General features: G+C 41.9%; 1 protein-coding gene across 2 annotated transcripts in view; it reads left to right on the forward strand.

Annotated features, from left to right (window-relative positions):
• The window catches only part of LOC139693743 (uncharacterized), a 44,124-nt gene extending 37,911 nt beyond the window's left edge, over nucleotides 1-6,213 (forward strand). For both annotated transcript variants that reach the window (XM_071592011.1, XM_071592010.1), the window contains exon 7: nucleotides 4,549-6,213. In XM_071592011.1, coding sequence (XP_071448112.1) covers nucleotides 4,549-5,583 — 1,035 coding nt within the window. In that variant the 3' untranslated portion in view covers nucleotides 5,584-6,213. The remainder of the gene's footprint in view (nucleotides 1-4,548) is intronic.
• The last annotated feature ends 10,000 nt before the right edge of the window (nucleotides 6,214-16,213 follow it).

Genomic DNA, 16,213 nt, shown 5'->3' on the forward strand with positions numbered 1-16,213 from the left:
TTGTCAACTACAGCCTGTCAAGTTTTTCTCTGATGCGTCAACTGCTGTGAATCCATCGACTAAATTTCTGTGGATACACATGAACATGCATTTAATAATTTAACGAAGGTAATCGAAGGGGACAATGCCAACCTTAAATACAATCCACGCAATCAGGATTAGAATCATTATAGCATTTTTTATATGCAAGTAGTTATTACTTGAGGTTTTAAGCGTCACATCCGAAAGTTTAAACTTCTTTATTTAAATAAAACTCGCCAAATGCCACACAGAATTACAAAGCAAATTTTTCGTTATGAGCGTGAAGTATAAGACATTTGCATTCACCAGAGAAATGATTTAAATTAGCATAGCTGAATATTAAGGTATAGGAGAGCCTAAAATATGTGCTGATTTTTGTTTGCGAAACAATCTTCGAATCGATCGATGAATTAATCTTCTGATGCGCAGATCTCGCTGAGAGACAAGTGAAATTTGGCAGATAGTTACCCTTCCACTCGTAAATACGCGAAATGTCCTTCGGAAATGTTTATATTCATCGTTTTAAGTGCTGATGCCGTGAGGAAATACTTATTTCGCGGGGAGCTTGGTGCATTGGACAGAGAAATTAAAAGTGATTCGCGACCTCAATATCGAGCCGGGCGAAAGAGAAAAGAAGGATTACGCGCCCGCGGCTGCGGGAGAGATTCGCTAATTCACGAAACGCGGTGCAGCAGAGCGGATAAATTCCGCCGTGGAGGGCCTTGAGAGTGTGCCGCAGTGCTCACTCGCTCCCTCCCGTCTGCCCCAATTAACTCCGGAACGACGTACGCTCGGTCACCGGTTCGTCGATCGGTCCCGGGCAGCCAGCCGGTCTCGCCCTCGAAGAGAGCGAAAAAAGCAGTCGCCAATCCACGGACAACCACGGCGATTAAGAACATGGAGACCTGGTGACGGGAACCAATCTCAGTTTTGGTCAAACTTCTATCGAATATTTTCTGTTCGGGGGGAAGAGGACGGAATTAAGAGGTGGGAGCATTCGCGGACAATAGCCTTGGCCTCGAAAAGCATCGAACTAGTCGATATCGACCGGATTGGACCAGAAGTGGGTGGGCATCGATTCCTGCAGAGGGGAAGACAAAAGCTATCGCCTTCTCGTCGACGGGACTTCTTTTGTCCGTCGCGGAGGAGACGGAAGAAAGAAATGGTCCACTAAGTGAGTGAGGATGCCCGATCGGATCGTTATCCGATGATATACTCCTTCGCCGTGTTTCCTATTGTGTCCGGCATACTACATACTAGTGCTTACATGGGAATTACGGTTTAAACTCCAAATAAATGTACAAGCGAGGGCGTGAGAAGATTTAGTTACTCTCCATCCTTTCAAGTTTCTTCAAGTGGTAATGGCTCTTTGATATTGCCACCTTCCGGGCTATTTCTAGTTAGGTACAGCATTTATTAGTGCGCTAATCTTAAATTTATAATAAAGGAAGTTTCATTCTCATCTGAATTGAATTGTGTCAAGTGGAGGAGGCGAATCCTCAGTGTGGGGACAACGATAAATAATACCCTATCCATTAGGACCAAGTATTCCTCATTCGCCATTGTAGTAGACCCCGGCATTCATTAATGGCACAGACGGACAATTAAGGTAGCTACGAGAGGATAAAGAACTAATAGGTTCACTCATTATTTCGCTGACAAAGGTTCCACCTTCGGGTTTCTAAAAATCCGTAAATTTCTCTTCCCCTTCTTTATCATCTGCGCAACACTACGTATTGTTACCACAAGATAACAAGGAGCCTAGCAGTCAGAAGACCAGCTCACAATTCCCAAATTAGGCGATCCAAGGAGTTTCCCCGAAAGGTAGGGTGATCTCCCCCATCGCTCAGACCTCCCACTCGACCCCCCCCCCCCACATCACAAACCCTGAAGAAATGGGGTTTGGGCAACCCTCGTTTAGCCGACGTTATTAAAAGCCAAATCGATTTTTGTCACCGAAGCACGGCTGTCAAACACGCCCACCATGCCAACCTCGGCCTGCTTCCAATTAATGACGTCCATAATTGCGATATGGATCAAGAGCAACTTTGTTCCCAGCGAGTAGTTAATAATTGAAAGTTTATCATCTCAAATTTAGTATTTTTAATATGGCTTAACGACTTATGAAACAATTAAAAAATCATTAGCATTCGGTCGTGCTCAATCATCTCTCTCTAATACTGTTACCCAAATCCTAGGGTAAGAGGAGGATAGCCACACTCTTTACCGCTCCCGTTAAAAACAACGATTCGGATACGCACGGTAAATTTTCCGCCGGTATAGAACTAATTACCACGCGTATACAGTACTCACTATTATAATACCACCGTATTAATATTCTTTAAATTTTTCTGTAATATCCTTCTTGTGGTTTTGTGATGAATTTTTGACATTAAACAACACAATTTTAAAGTGCTGAAAAATAATGCCTATACTTGTATGTCATAAAAAGTAGTACCTGAACTACGATTAACCGTACTTTGGTCCTAAATTAAACAGAGATTTCTTCGTAACTCCTTCCAATTCCTTTGAATTGTGAAGAAAAATATATTTACCAATATTGTAAATATGAGATTAAAACGTATAGTTACGACAATCATCTCCTAACCATTCAGATAGATAAAGATATTTTTATAACTAAGATTCTTTTTAGTATTTCATTTAAAGATGAGCTATTAAGTGTATAAGGAGTGAAATAATATATCAATCCACCGAATTCCATCCTCATCTAAATATTTGGCAAAAAAATCAAAACTGAAATTCATTCCAGACAAGGACCTTATTATCATAAAATATACGGAAAACAGAGGGAAAACCCAACTAAAAGCAACTCGATTCTGATGAGGTGATATTATTCATTATTGCGCTGAAGTGATTCTCGAGATAATGGTCGCTGATCTTCTTTAATGCAGGACAATATAAAAGCAAAAAAATTAGGGTTTTAAATAGTGAAAACGATTCATAAAATGGTGCTTAGCCTAGCGTTTAATTCTCATCAATATGTTGGAAAGAATCTGTGATTCAGCTTTCGTTTTCCCATCATGATTTTGAAGGCCCAATTCCAATTAATTCCGAATCAACTGCCTTCATTATATCGCATTCCAAATGAATAACGAAGTTACCAAAAGCATGAAAAAATAAAGTAGCCGGCACCCAATTACCATATTACCTACTATATGTACCGGAACAATACGTGAATTGTGAATACGTTCTTTGGGAGAGAAATCACGCAATCGAGACCCACGAGTTAGAACGAAGCTTACGGTGATTTGGTGGGAGTAAATATTTTAATTTGGAAAAGTTTTCTCCATAAATTTAATGAATATGGAGACCTCGTTTTAAGTACCTATATAGAAAGGTTCTGCGCGGAACCTGGCTCAAGTAAGAGTAATTCAGTTTTATGCCCTCAGATTAGGAAATTGCAAATCTTTCAGGTGAATAAAGATTATTTTTTCGCGATTTATTTTAATATTTCAAATTCGAAAAAATCAATCATATTGTGAATGTCAAATTGATTCAAACGGAGTTACGAGTTTTGGCAGGCAACTGAAATGTAACTCTTTTTGATGACATGCCAATCTCATTCCATCTAGGGACTGAATGCTATGCTGTCTAGACATTTGCATTACTGCATGACGTGTGCCATGGAAATACATGTAATTCAGCATTTGATATGCAGTTAGGAATGTCAACTGCTAAAAGTAAAAAAAAATTCGGCATATTTAATACCGCAGCGTACTAAAATCTGTAGTATATAAAATAATATGAATTTAATGAAATCTTTTTTAGCAGGGAAATGATGAAATCACAAACGGACTGCGAATTTTACTGCCATAAGCACGGTTCAAATTTGGAATATAATTTTGGAAGTCTTCATTTTTATCAGTCTTTGAATTCTATGCTGGAATTATCCGATTGATATTTTTGCTACGATGGGAAGAGAAATGAAATTGCACAGCCTTGATGATTAATTCATGCTTTACGACATGGGAGACGAAACCAAAATTCATTATTTTTTCATTCGAGTGGCCGTTTTCAATGATGCAAATCAATTCCACATCATTGCAAGTTTACCTCCCTTCAAATGTAGCTGGTCTAAGAAATTGGCAAGACTGTAATTTTCAAAGTCGAGTTTAGAGTTCACTTAAAAACAATCCTGCATTTGTATGATTCAAAAATGGTAATTAATAACATTGATGTAGTGTAGAAGTTTAATGAAATTTGTCACCCCTTGCTAAGCCCAACGGCATATGAAATCCACACATAGGTGTAGAAATTCATACATTGGTTGACAAAAAATCACTCAGCTTGGGCGAAACTTAAAAAGAATGCTCAAAGGCATCAGCTGGAATTGAATCCGGGCCCTCCAGACTGTTATCCAGCGTTCTAGCTTTAGGACTAACACGTTCCCAATTTCTGAGCATGTAATAAGATTTTTAAAAATCATAGATTACAACTTTTAGCATATTTTCATTCTCTCCGCGGATATTTGTCTTTCCCGTGACCCAAAAAAATTCATCTCCGCAGGCTGTCTTCAGCTACACCACCAAGTTCACCGAGGCTTTTCTCAAACGATCCGAGCACCCATCACTCGTGTTCGCTTGGAGCACCACCATGACCCACGACGGACTGGCGCTGGCTCGAGAGGCCGATCCCATCGTGGCCCGGGAGCTGAAACGGAGCATCCCCCCGGAGGTCAGGGACCGCACCGCCCTACTGTTCATCAGCGACCACGGCGTCCGCACTGGGGACTACCGCCAGACACCGCAAGGGAGCCAGGAAGAGAGGCTGCCATTCGCCTTCCTCGCACTCCCTCCCTCATTTCGACGTAAATTCCCTCGGGCATTCGAGAATCTTAGGACCAACGGCGGTGGGCGGCTGACGACTCCTTACGACCTGCACTTCACCCTCGTCGACCTCCTTGACCCCAAGAGCTCCCTTTCCCCCAAGATCCTGGAGAGGAGGACCCGAGAGCTTAACTCGTCATCTCCCTTGCCCCGAGGTATCAGCCTGTTCCTGCCCGTCCCGGAAACCCGACGGTGTCAAGACGCTGGGATATCCGACCACTGGTGCACCTGCCTCACGGGGAAAGCCGCGGAGGAGTGGTACGAGGGAGGCACCGGGACAACGCTCCGGGGGGAGGTAGCGGATTATGCCGGGAAGACCCTGGTGAACATGATCAACGGAATCCTCGAGCGAAGCCCGGAGGCAGCCAAGTCTTGCGCCCCGCTGAGCCTGGATGAGGTCCTGGAGGCGAAGTCCAACGGGGACGAAGGGGGCGGGGTAATGGTGAGGATGAGGACTTCTCCGGGGGGTGCCATCTTTGAGGGTACTCTGGCCCGGAGGACCAAGGGGATCGACAATAGCCTATCTTCGTCAAAGGGATCGAGCAATTCTGGGGAGGAGAACGTGGGAATAAGTCGGCTAAACCGATACGGGAACCAGAGTGCCTGCATCGATGACTACCACCTCAAGATATTCTGCTACTGCAAGGATAAGTTGGGGATTGACCTGACTGGGGACGAGGCTGTTTCGGGTTCAACAAGCACCGCGACCGACTGATTTAGACACGAACCGAATCCTTACTTTTGGGTTTTGATTTAGATCGATCGTCAATGGGATTTTTCAGTGCCGTCGACGTATATTTGATGATGCTGAGGCCGTGCGTGGGATAGGGGCATCCGGGTCTTGGGTTTCTTCGTTTTCCCAGTGCTTTCCCAGATGAGAATTCCCACATACCTTTTAGTTTGACTGTGATTTACAAGACAGCGACCGTAGTGCCTGATTAAGATGATGGTAAGGTGAAGATAATGGCAACCATACTATTTGACTTCCAGTTTCAAAGTATGGAAATTGTACACCCTCGGTCAGAAAGAACGGTCGACTGAGTGGTGTTGACTTTCAAGAAAACAGAGTCTTTGCGTGTTGCTGTGGCATGAAGTGCCGTAAACTGAAGATGCGCTCAATTGTGATTATCGTCAATTGTTTTTCTTTGACAGATGAGCAAAAGGAAGTGGAGTGGTGTCACTTCCTGTAGATGGATTTCGCCAACAAGACATTGCCTTATAAGACATTGGCCGACGAATCCGTGAGAGAGCCCGAATGATTTTACTGTTATTAAAAATTATATTTTTTTACAAAAACTGAGAAATAACGTAAAAATAATTGTATTAAAGTGATATGGACGGTTCTCTCTCCACCCCTACATTGAATGTTTATTTTTATCATTATTCCCTGAAACCAACAGCTACGGGTATTAGTAAGCCGATCCAATAGAGTATTTCACCCTACCCTATAATTTATTAAATCTGAGTGGAAGACTTTTTTACAGTTGCGAGAACACCGGAAGCCTGACTGGGATCCTCAAGGCATGTCTATGGTCTGATCCATAAGCGACTGGAAGGATATGATGCAGGCTTGAAATATTGCTTTCCAGTAAGTAACCTAAAGCCACATCGACAACCACGCAATTCCCCGCAAACCACCATCAAGGGCATGCGTCGGCGGGTGTTAGGGCACCGCCCACGAATGGAAAAATATTATCTCATAGAGTAATTTGTATATAATTTAGCTTATATAAAAAAACTCAAGCACACAAACACGCACATTCACACTCTTAATATCGTACATCGTTCATACATAGTTATTTGACAAATTCATTAAATTTTGGTCAATATTTGCATATTTGAGCCCTTGACCTCGATTTTCTTAAGATTACCCAATTTCTGAAAGAAGAAGGAACACATGAATCTGTCAGTCATGGTGTCAATTTCTGTTATTGTATGCCAGCAATCGAATCGACCAATATAATGTGGTGTCAAAGCAATTTTCTGCACATTGTAAGGAGACTCCACGACCCTTCTAAAAAGCCTACCTTGCCTGCTCTCTTCGCTAATCAAGAGGCTCCCAGCTTAAATCCTTCATCATACCCGTCACGCTTACGTCCTACTCTCTTCTAATGGCAACTATTAACATACCTATCGTATTTTCTCAGAACCTTTTACAATTCCAATTGACGTATTCTTACATAATTCCTCGATCCTAACCACGTATTCTAAATGTGACTTAAATAAAGCGTAGTAAAACAACTCTCTTATTCTTTGGTCACATGCGAGTATTTCTAAAACTCGTGAATGAAATGTAAATTAACTTCTTTAAGGCTGACCCGTATATTCTTCTTATGTGTGTAACCCCATGAAATGTTTGGTGTCAGTGTGGCACCAAAGTATTAGAACTGTTCGAAAATAATAATTTACTCGATCCAATTTTATAATTTTATTAATATTTGTGTTTTAAACAACCATTCCTGCCAACACCACCACCAACGCCGAAACCAAACTTTCTCTTTCTTTTTCTAATGCTAGAAAATTCTTACACAGTCTTAATGAAAATATTTCTTTCATTAGCTAGCTTTCCATTATATTGATTCAAGAGTCGGGGAGAAGTCCGGGAGCCGAAAAGAGTGGCAGAGGTAGCAAGGGCATAGAGGTGGGCGGGCTATGGTCATCGCCAGAGTTATCTCGCCTGCTCTGACTTCTCTCCCTCCGGCTTCGCCATCGATCAGCTCCAGTTTAAGGACGGGATATACAACCGTCCATCGCAAGGGCAACTTTGGGAGTGTATGGGGAAGATAACACAGGGGGGAGAGGAAACTTCATTCAGAGGTGGACTCAGGATCACGTGAAAGGGAGAGCACGAGTGTGTATCTTGATTTTCAGAATCCCCTCTCGGTGATCTGGGTGCTTTTGGGCAATCTCTCTTCTCTCTCTCTCTCTCAAGACCTCTTCGATTTCCTTTGCCCACCGTTCTTTTTCCCTCCCTCACCTCAGGAAAACATTAGAAGTGGTTGAAGATAAGAAAGAACGAGGTGGAGAGAGAGAGCGAGATAAAGGGACTGCCCGTGTAGAATATTAACCTTTCTCGATGACGCGATTTCCTTTTCTCCTGGTTGAAGACAAGGACTTCTGACGTAATCGTGCTTGAAATAAATGAAAGTTCCTAAAGGAGACAACATTTCCAGAAACGGCAAGGTATCCACATTAAACACAGCTTTAAGCTAGTCTTTTTCTATAATAGACAGGATGGATTTACGATTCGAGACCAAAGACAAGGAAAATACTGAAATTTGACGTGTGAGCTGTTTAGTCATTTCCTAAAACCGTAGGAATTCCATATCTTCGCATGTATTCCTGCACTTCGTGTATCTAGTTGTCTTATAGCTGTAGCTATCGTTGACTAAGTCTTAAGTTTTTTTTATAAGGATATTAAGTGGCGAATGGTTACGATGTACAGGTATATAGCTCCAGTCATGAATGAGATGATATTACTAGGTTCCGGAGAATGGTTAAGTGTTGCAAAAAACCCTTAAATAAAGGTGGATGGATTGATTGAACCTGTAGGCGTTCTATCCGACAGAGTGCATGTCTCGATTCATGGTCTGTTCGCAACCGGAGCAGAAAGAACGGCAGTAAGATGGCGCCCACGGACTAGATAGCACACATAATGAAATTTCGCAGGGACTGCTTCTTAAAAACCCAGGCTTAAAATTAAAGCTGACTGATGACCGTTTTCCGTTTAATGAACCAAACTCAACCACCTCGGCTGCGAAACCACTATGACTGTTACCACTGGTAAAGATTAGATTAGGGTCTTACTTACCACACAGCAGGGATCAGTGAGAGGCGCTCGTTGGAGTATGAATACGGAAAAATATTCTACCACGAAAGTATCTTACCTGAGACTTTTTAAAATTGAGCTCTCCCTTGCAAAACCTATGACCTGTTGATTTAATCCGGTCCGCGAAGTGATTAAATGAGCCCCAGAGGATGTTGGACGAGAAAACTTCCGATTTCAGGTGGAAATGCCTGTGAAAGACTAATTTATGGGGTAACGACATGGCCTTTCCTCGCTTCGAATCCTGGCAGTTCGTGTCTCTACAGTAAAGGTTTTTCGACTTCTCTTTTTGTTTACAAAACGTTTAATGTTCGGCTTCGCAGAAGAAAAATCGTACAGAAAGACACTTCGGTGTACCCTTTCAGATGTTCTAAAATATTAAAATACCTTTCAGTTCTTTCAGGAATTACCTTTTCCTACTACTGTTACTTTCATTTCACTATTATAATGTATTTTATGGACCGTATTTCGATGGAATTGCTACATTTGCTTCGGGATGAGAGGAGTATCTGAGTTTTTATGTACAAGGAAATTGACGATGCACACAACAAGAGCGTATGCTAAAATTTACCCAATGACGTCACTCCCAAAAGGGTGTCATTAATTGATTTTTTCGAAAAAAATCGTCCGGAAAATCCGCATTCTGGATAAGCGGCTACATCATCGTTAAGCTAAAGGGAAAGTTTCCCTCCTCCACCCTCCGTAACCTTTATTAGCGCATAGATATTGAAAATCCAGCTAACATTTTGACGGGGATGAAATCAATAATCATAAATTCAGGAATTAACAAAAATTTGGGCTTTTACTTTCTGTGCTCGATAAGTCTTGTTTTAAACAAAATTGGTAATTGACAGAAAAGAAAATATTGATCGCATAGGTAGCACGAACTTCGCGGCAACCCGAGTTACGATTTAAACTCGCTGACGGCATTAGTCTGAGGATTGAGAACTCCCTCTACAGCTCCGGTATAATTAAGAGCGCGTGGAATTCAACCTCTCCACATAGGTTAATTTGTAAGACTCGCAGTTAATTAAAGAGGTGCGTTTTGGAGATAGCTCGACCACGTAGAATTGAGAGAAAAGATTTTCATTAGCGACAAGGGCTTGCCGCCGATTAGGTTCAAGTTGCTCCGCTTATGGAATACTTAATGAATTGAGCATAAATATTTGCTTCATTAATATTATCTTTACCGTGCACATCTTTTAATTCTCCAAGATCAAGGATATGGGGAAATTCCGTCATTTCCGCAATTCATCAATTCTTTTGGAAAATGTTCCCGAGTGTGAACGCCTATTTTGTGACGATAAAATTGATTCATAAGATTTCATTAAACCGCATTTCTTCAGAATGAAATTTTGATACGAGTTTTGCTTCAAATTTATTTCTACAGTTCTTTCATGATCTCAGCTAATGTATACATTTTTTGCACAAGTAGCTAAGAGGGAGAGGAGATTATGTTATATTTTTCAGTTTCCGGAGTTTACAGCATACATAAATCATCTATGCTGAGCTGATTTATGTGAAGCTCGGAACCAATCTTCGGCATTGGCTAAACATTTTTTCGCAAACATGCTCATTTATTACCTGGAATCATCTCTTGTTATGAACCCGAAATATTAAGCGGGCTTTAAAAAATTCAAGGTAATTTCCCATGTCACTATCATCCTCGTTATACTTCCGATTATGTATCCTTAAAAATTTAGGAACCATTGTCTCCAACTACCTGTTTCCTCAGCAAATTTCAGCAGTACGAAACAGACCTCTGACACCCATCTAACTTAATAAATATCTAAAATGGTTTCTTCCTCTTTCTTCTCTCTCAATTAACTTTAATATCTCCGCTGAACTGTCACTCAGATATAACATTTTGATCTAATTTATTTAGTTTTCTGACATATATCGGTTCTCTTATGCAACTAATTCTGCTAATTAAATTTCCAAGCCTAAACTACTTCCCCTTATTAATGACTAATAATTAAAATTTAGTAATATTCCATATTTTTGATGAGTCCCAAGCATTTTCTATGCTTTCGCATCACCCTAAAAATGTGAAATAATGAGGGTGGCCTCTATGACATCTTATTAAAATTTCGTGCGCTATCACAGGAAATATATCCTCATCAATAGTCTAACGATATCGTGTAACCATGTGTCTCCTCGAATCTGTGGGTTCGTTAGGGCGATAAGAGAGGGATGGTAGATTATCTACGGGTGAGGAGGTAGCGGAGATTAAAGGAAGGGGATGGTGATCCTTCACGTGGGTAAGAATATTATTAAAGGGAAAGCAGAGACCAAAAGGTAAACGGCAGGGTCAAGTTGGGTCATGAGGAAAGATTCTCAGAAACGGTGCCATTAACAATTTTCTATAAAATCTTGTTAAAAGACAATTTCAAATAGTTTTAAATGGAGAGTTTACTATTTTAGTCACGCAATGGTCAAGTAGATTGCATGCAATCAAGATGAATTTGAGTTACCCAGCAATTTCATAGCAAAGACGGAGTTTTTTTATGAAGAGAACATTAAAATGCTCGGATATTATTAAGATCTGAAATTCTCTGCCAGTCAGACCGATTGCGTTTTTCCTGAAAATTCATATGATCCAAAACATGTGGAAACATATTGCAATTGTTAATTGAAGGACATATTTCCAGGTCTTCGAATGAAACTGATATTCCAATAATCAGACGACCACTGTGCTCAAGGAAAGAAAATTGAAATATCACATGCTGATGGCTACTTTTGTCTACAAAAATTAGTTAATAGTTTTTATTTTAAGTTTTTCAAGTCACATTTGTGATGGCAAGGTACCAGTAACTGATTTGATATAATTTGTAAATATGAAATTATGGAGTGGATATTATTGGCATTTAAATTTATATTTTAATCCCTTTCCATTTAATGCATTTACGAAATTATGGGTGAACAATTAAATGCCACCTAGGCAGTTGATTTAAACAGCATGACGCAACTGATGTCTGGAAGGTCGCCTTTTATGCCGTGCTCATTTTCTCCCACCGCGTCATTCACGTTAATTAGGATATTTATGCTATTTCCTTCTCTCCGGCAATATTTTAGACTTTTAATTTTTTATCACCAATATCACCAACCTATTCTTCTAAGTCTACGGACGTTAAACTCTCAAGAGACGTTGGTGAATTTGTAGAAGGACCAGTCTCATTCGTGGCATGATTGCTGATAAAAGGAACCCATCGAGTGTAATCCGATTATTCATTACATTTAACCGTTGGTCATGCTTAACTTAATATTACGTCTCTCTCCCACGCCTATTGTTGGATAGTAATCCCTTCATTCTTGGAAGTCGTGAAAAAAAATTGGATGGGAAAAAATCCTGGTAAAAATCTGGAAAATCCTTGAAAAGGCCGGAAGCAACTGAGATTAGGCGGAAGCACCTGGGCTCAGGGAGGGTTAATATTTTTCAATTGGCAAAAGAGGGTTCCGCTACTCAAAGAGGGAAAATCGATATTCGCGGGCTTAATTTTTCTCAGGCGTTCCTCCCGGGGTATTTCCTCCCATAAAAGTGTACTTCCTTCTTACATTGTGCTAACTGCTCTCTGTTTCCCGTTTTACTGCCCACATTCCATCACGGAAAAGGACCACACTTAAGGATCAGAGGACTTAAGGATCTTTTGTAGAGAATTGCGAATCCGTTTTCGTTGTCGAATAATTTTTTTTCCTTGCTATTCAAATCCGCAGTCCGATAATTGTACATATGACAAAACATTCATGTTAATTTTATTTTTCATCTTTTCGGGGCACTCTTCCAGTCGGCCCCGCTAAGTTTATTTCGGTCGAGCAATAACATTTACCCGGGCGTTTGCCACACACGTCTGTCGTCGATAAACGCTAAGCCCCGCGCGAGTCGCTTCGTCAACCCATCTGCCACGCCCCCCTTCTGAGTCCCCCACCTCCCTCGTTTCCCACCCCGCATTACCTTCGCGCCACCCCACAACTTCCACTCCGCCACGCAACTCATCCTCTCCCCCCCCCCCCCTTCTCGGTCACCCCTCCTCTTCCTCCGCGTCTTCCTTCCCTCGTTAAACACGTCCTCTCCGCCATTCAACCCCTCCATCCAATCCTCTCACCAGGCCCCCCTCATCCTCCTCCCCCACCCTCACGGGTCCCATCCCCGCTTTTCTGTTTTAATCAATCAGCGCCCGCTCGCATGTTACTCCTCAATCCCTGCTCAAAACCCTCTCTCGCACCCTCCCCTCCTCCCTCCCCGCACGTCCTCCCGCTGCATCCCTCGCGTGTCTACTCCTTCATCCCTCTCAACCACCACACCCCCATCTCCCCAAACCCCCCGGTCTCGTCTCCGTTCGCACACCTTCTTCGCCTCCATCTCCCCCCTGCTCACCAGCCCTCGTCGCTCAACTGTTGTTAATCGCCTCTCTCTCTCTTTTATTCTCCTCTCCACCCCTGCCACTCCCCCATAGGTCGTCGTGTGGAGTCCCTGCTCGGATTTTGACTGCTCGCGTCCCACGCCTCCTCCATCCCCCGCCAACCACTCGCCTCGTTCCCCGAGACGATCGAACGACGAGCGCCCCCTTTTGTGTTGGCAATACACTTCTCACAAGATCGCGCCCCATGTCGGGAGAAAAAAAGGTGACAAATCGACATTGTTCGAACGATTGCCGTGCCATTAGGAAGATGTCAGACGGTCCTGGTGGTTTTTCGCCGGGTTTATTTCGCCAGATTTTTGCGAATTTTTCATTTCATATGCGTTCCATTCCCACTCGAAATACTCGTGCCGTCCATTTATATCCACAGCTTTTGTTATCTAAGTATTATGCCAGACAAGGTAGGTTTTTGATGTGACTAAGCACTGATGCACATCTAAATCTGCACAAAACCACGTAAGCTACGCCAAGTGCTTGTGGCGGAATGTTTTACGGCACAATGCACATATGCAAAAAAACATTACATGTTTGTTTATATTTTTGGTATCAAACACGAAAACCTGCCGTATGGCGAACAAATATTCATTCGCATGGCTATAAATATACGGAAAATGGGTAGGAGCACATATGAAAGACAAACGCAGGAGAGGTGGGAAAGGTAGAATCGAGCAGATCACAAGTGCAAAAATATAGTATATCCTTGACCGCGACTTGAACCACGGATCTTTCGAGCTGCCGGACCGATGCTCTAACCTTGTACATAAGTTTTTGTACATGCATATGTTTATGTATGTACATACATACATATATATATGTATATATATACACACACACACACACAACAACTTTCGTGAACATACACACATGCACGCCTATATTCGTCATACAATAACTGATGTAATTGACTAAATCATTGAATTTTAGTCTTAAAGTTAATATATTCGAGCGCCTAAGTTTGATTTGGTAATGGCTTCATGTCGTTTGAGTTTAGGCGGACATCTAAAGCTATTCCCAACACAAAACTGAACACTATAAAACCAAACAAAAGCCATGTTTTGTATGCCAACATAAATTTTTATTCGGTTTAATTACTTTAATTGGCTTGATCTTTATCTCACGCATATACCTTCAAGTTTCCAAGTGCTTTTAACCCTCATTTTTCTTACTAGAGTTATGGTATGATCACATTTCCTCAGTTTCTCCATATCTCATTCATTTTATTAATCGCATGTTCAATGTAAGTGATACATTTTTATCCACATGCAAGCTGCCAAGCGCGCTGAAGCGGACACTTTTTTCACTGCCTAAAAAGCACAACTCGCATAAAATTTGAGACGTTTCGATAAATATTAAAAAGGTCACGCATAGCACGTTTGACCAATGGATTTTCCGAGTATTAGTATTGATATCCATCCAAGATTATTCTGAACCAATACAAGCCAAGAAATACTCAAATATTTCCATAAAGGTTACAGGGTGACCACCTTCTCAAAGAGAAAGTGGACGAAGCAAAAAGGCGTTAGCCCAAAAAACTACGTTAGGCTCGAATTTGACAAAGCATTGTGTTGCTCCAGGGCCTGAAGAGGGAATGCTGACGGGAACCCTCCGAGATGAAATCTTCGTTTTAAACCGTTTTCCCTTTGGTCTGGAATATTTATTTCGTCCCCGATATAACAGGAATTTATTTGCGTCGCTTGACATTTGACTCCCAATCGCTGAATTTTGCATGCGTGGACTTTGATTGGCAACGCCGCATATCGAAGAGGCAGAAATTCGATAATTCAATTGCTATTGTGAATTGCAATGCCAAAGACACCTCGTTATGGGATCATCAGTATTTCAAACCTAGGATTGGTTTACTGCAGCACATATCTTTCCATTCTACTGTATTTGAATGCAAGACGAGGCAGGGAAATTAATGCGGTGGTTTCCCGTTGCCTTCCACATCGCAGTACTGCGGCCGATACCGCGAACTTCACTCTAGCCCGCAGCTGTGGCAGCTGATCCCAGGCCCACCCACTTGGTCTGTGCTATCAGTGCCTGAAACTGATGCCTTTCACCATGGGTTCAGAGTAGATTTTTCGTAGGAGTTTATTTTTCTCGTTGTCGCGTTCCGATGTACCATGGTTGTGGTTTTTCTGTTAATACGTGGTTGCTTCGTTTTCTTAGATGAGCCGGTCACGGGACTCGAACCAGTGTCCTTCGACTCCACAGGCAGACACGCTACCTCTGGCATGGCATATAAATCTATTTTTACAATGAATCAGGATAAAAACCAGTTCATCCTCGAAGTTACTGGAGAGTGAATCCGGAAAGCGTAAAAAAATCTCAGCTCTAGAAAATTAAATAGTTTCCTGCCAATGTCGTCTGACTGTTGAGCCTATAGTTATCCAATTCGCTTGATATATTTTAATAAATTTAATTTATTCCGAAGATAGATGATGAGCTTTCGTTTGATTCGACAGCATTCCCTCTCAAATCCCTGCCAACGTGACCACCGGCGCAATTGGTGACTTATTGATTTCGCCTATATTTGTCAAATTTCATGTGAGATTTTTTTCACGAATAGAAACAAATTCCTCACTCAACGCTTGTAGTAACTCACCACTCTGCATATTTTTTTCAATTAATAAAAACCATGTGGAACTTATTAAATATTCATTAGATTTGCTCTCAATTTGTTATTAGATATATCGCACAATATCAATGAAAAAAAAATAATTGTTTGTCCCCGCGTAGAATGGAGAAATATTTGTACCCAGAGTTGTTCTCTTAATAAACACCATGAAAAATTCGTTCCGATTGAATTCAGCTCAGTTTCTATTTATGTGCCTCGAGAGACACGTTTCCTCACGCCCCCAGGACACCGTCTCGTGCCACCCCCACCCCCTTTCCTTGTCACACCCCACCATGTTCGCTGCCCGCCTACCGCGACCCGCATCCACAACTAACTCGTGTCCGCTCCTCAACGTGTCCGCTCTCATCGTGTTTCCCATCCTCCCAATCCTCCACCCCACTCCATTTTGCCCCGAATGGAAGATGGATGGGCCAACGCGGCCAGCCTTCACCCCTTCGGACCGCCTGGAATGAAACTTTAAAGC

Source organism: Hetaerina americana, unplaced genomic scaffold (genome assembly GCF_022747635.1).
Source record: "Hetaerina americana unplaced genomic scaffold, ioHetAmer1.1.p SCAF_5, whole genome shotgun sequence".
Classification (NCBI taxonomy): domain Eukaryota; kingdom Metazoa; phylum Arthropoda; class Insecta; order Odonata; family Calopterygidae; genus Hetaerina; species Hetaerina americana.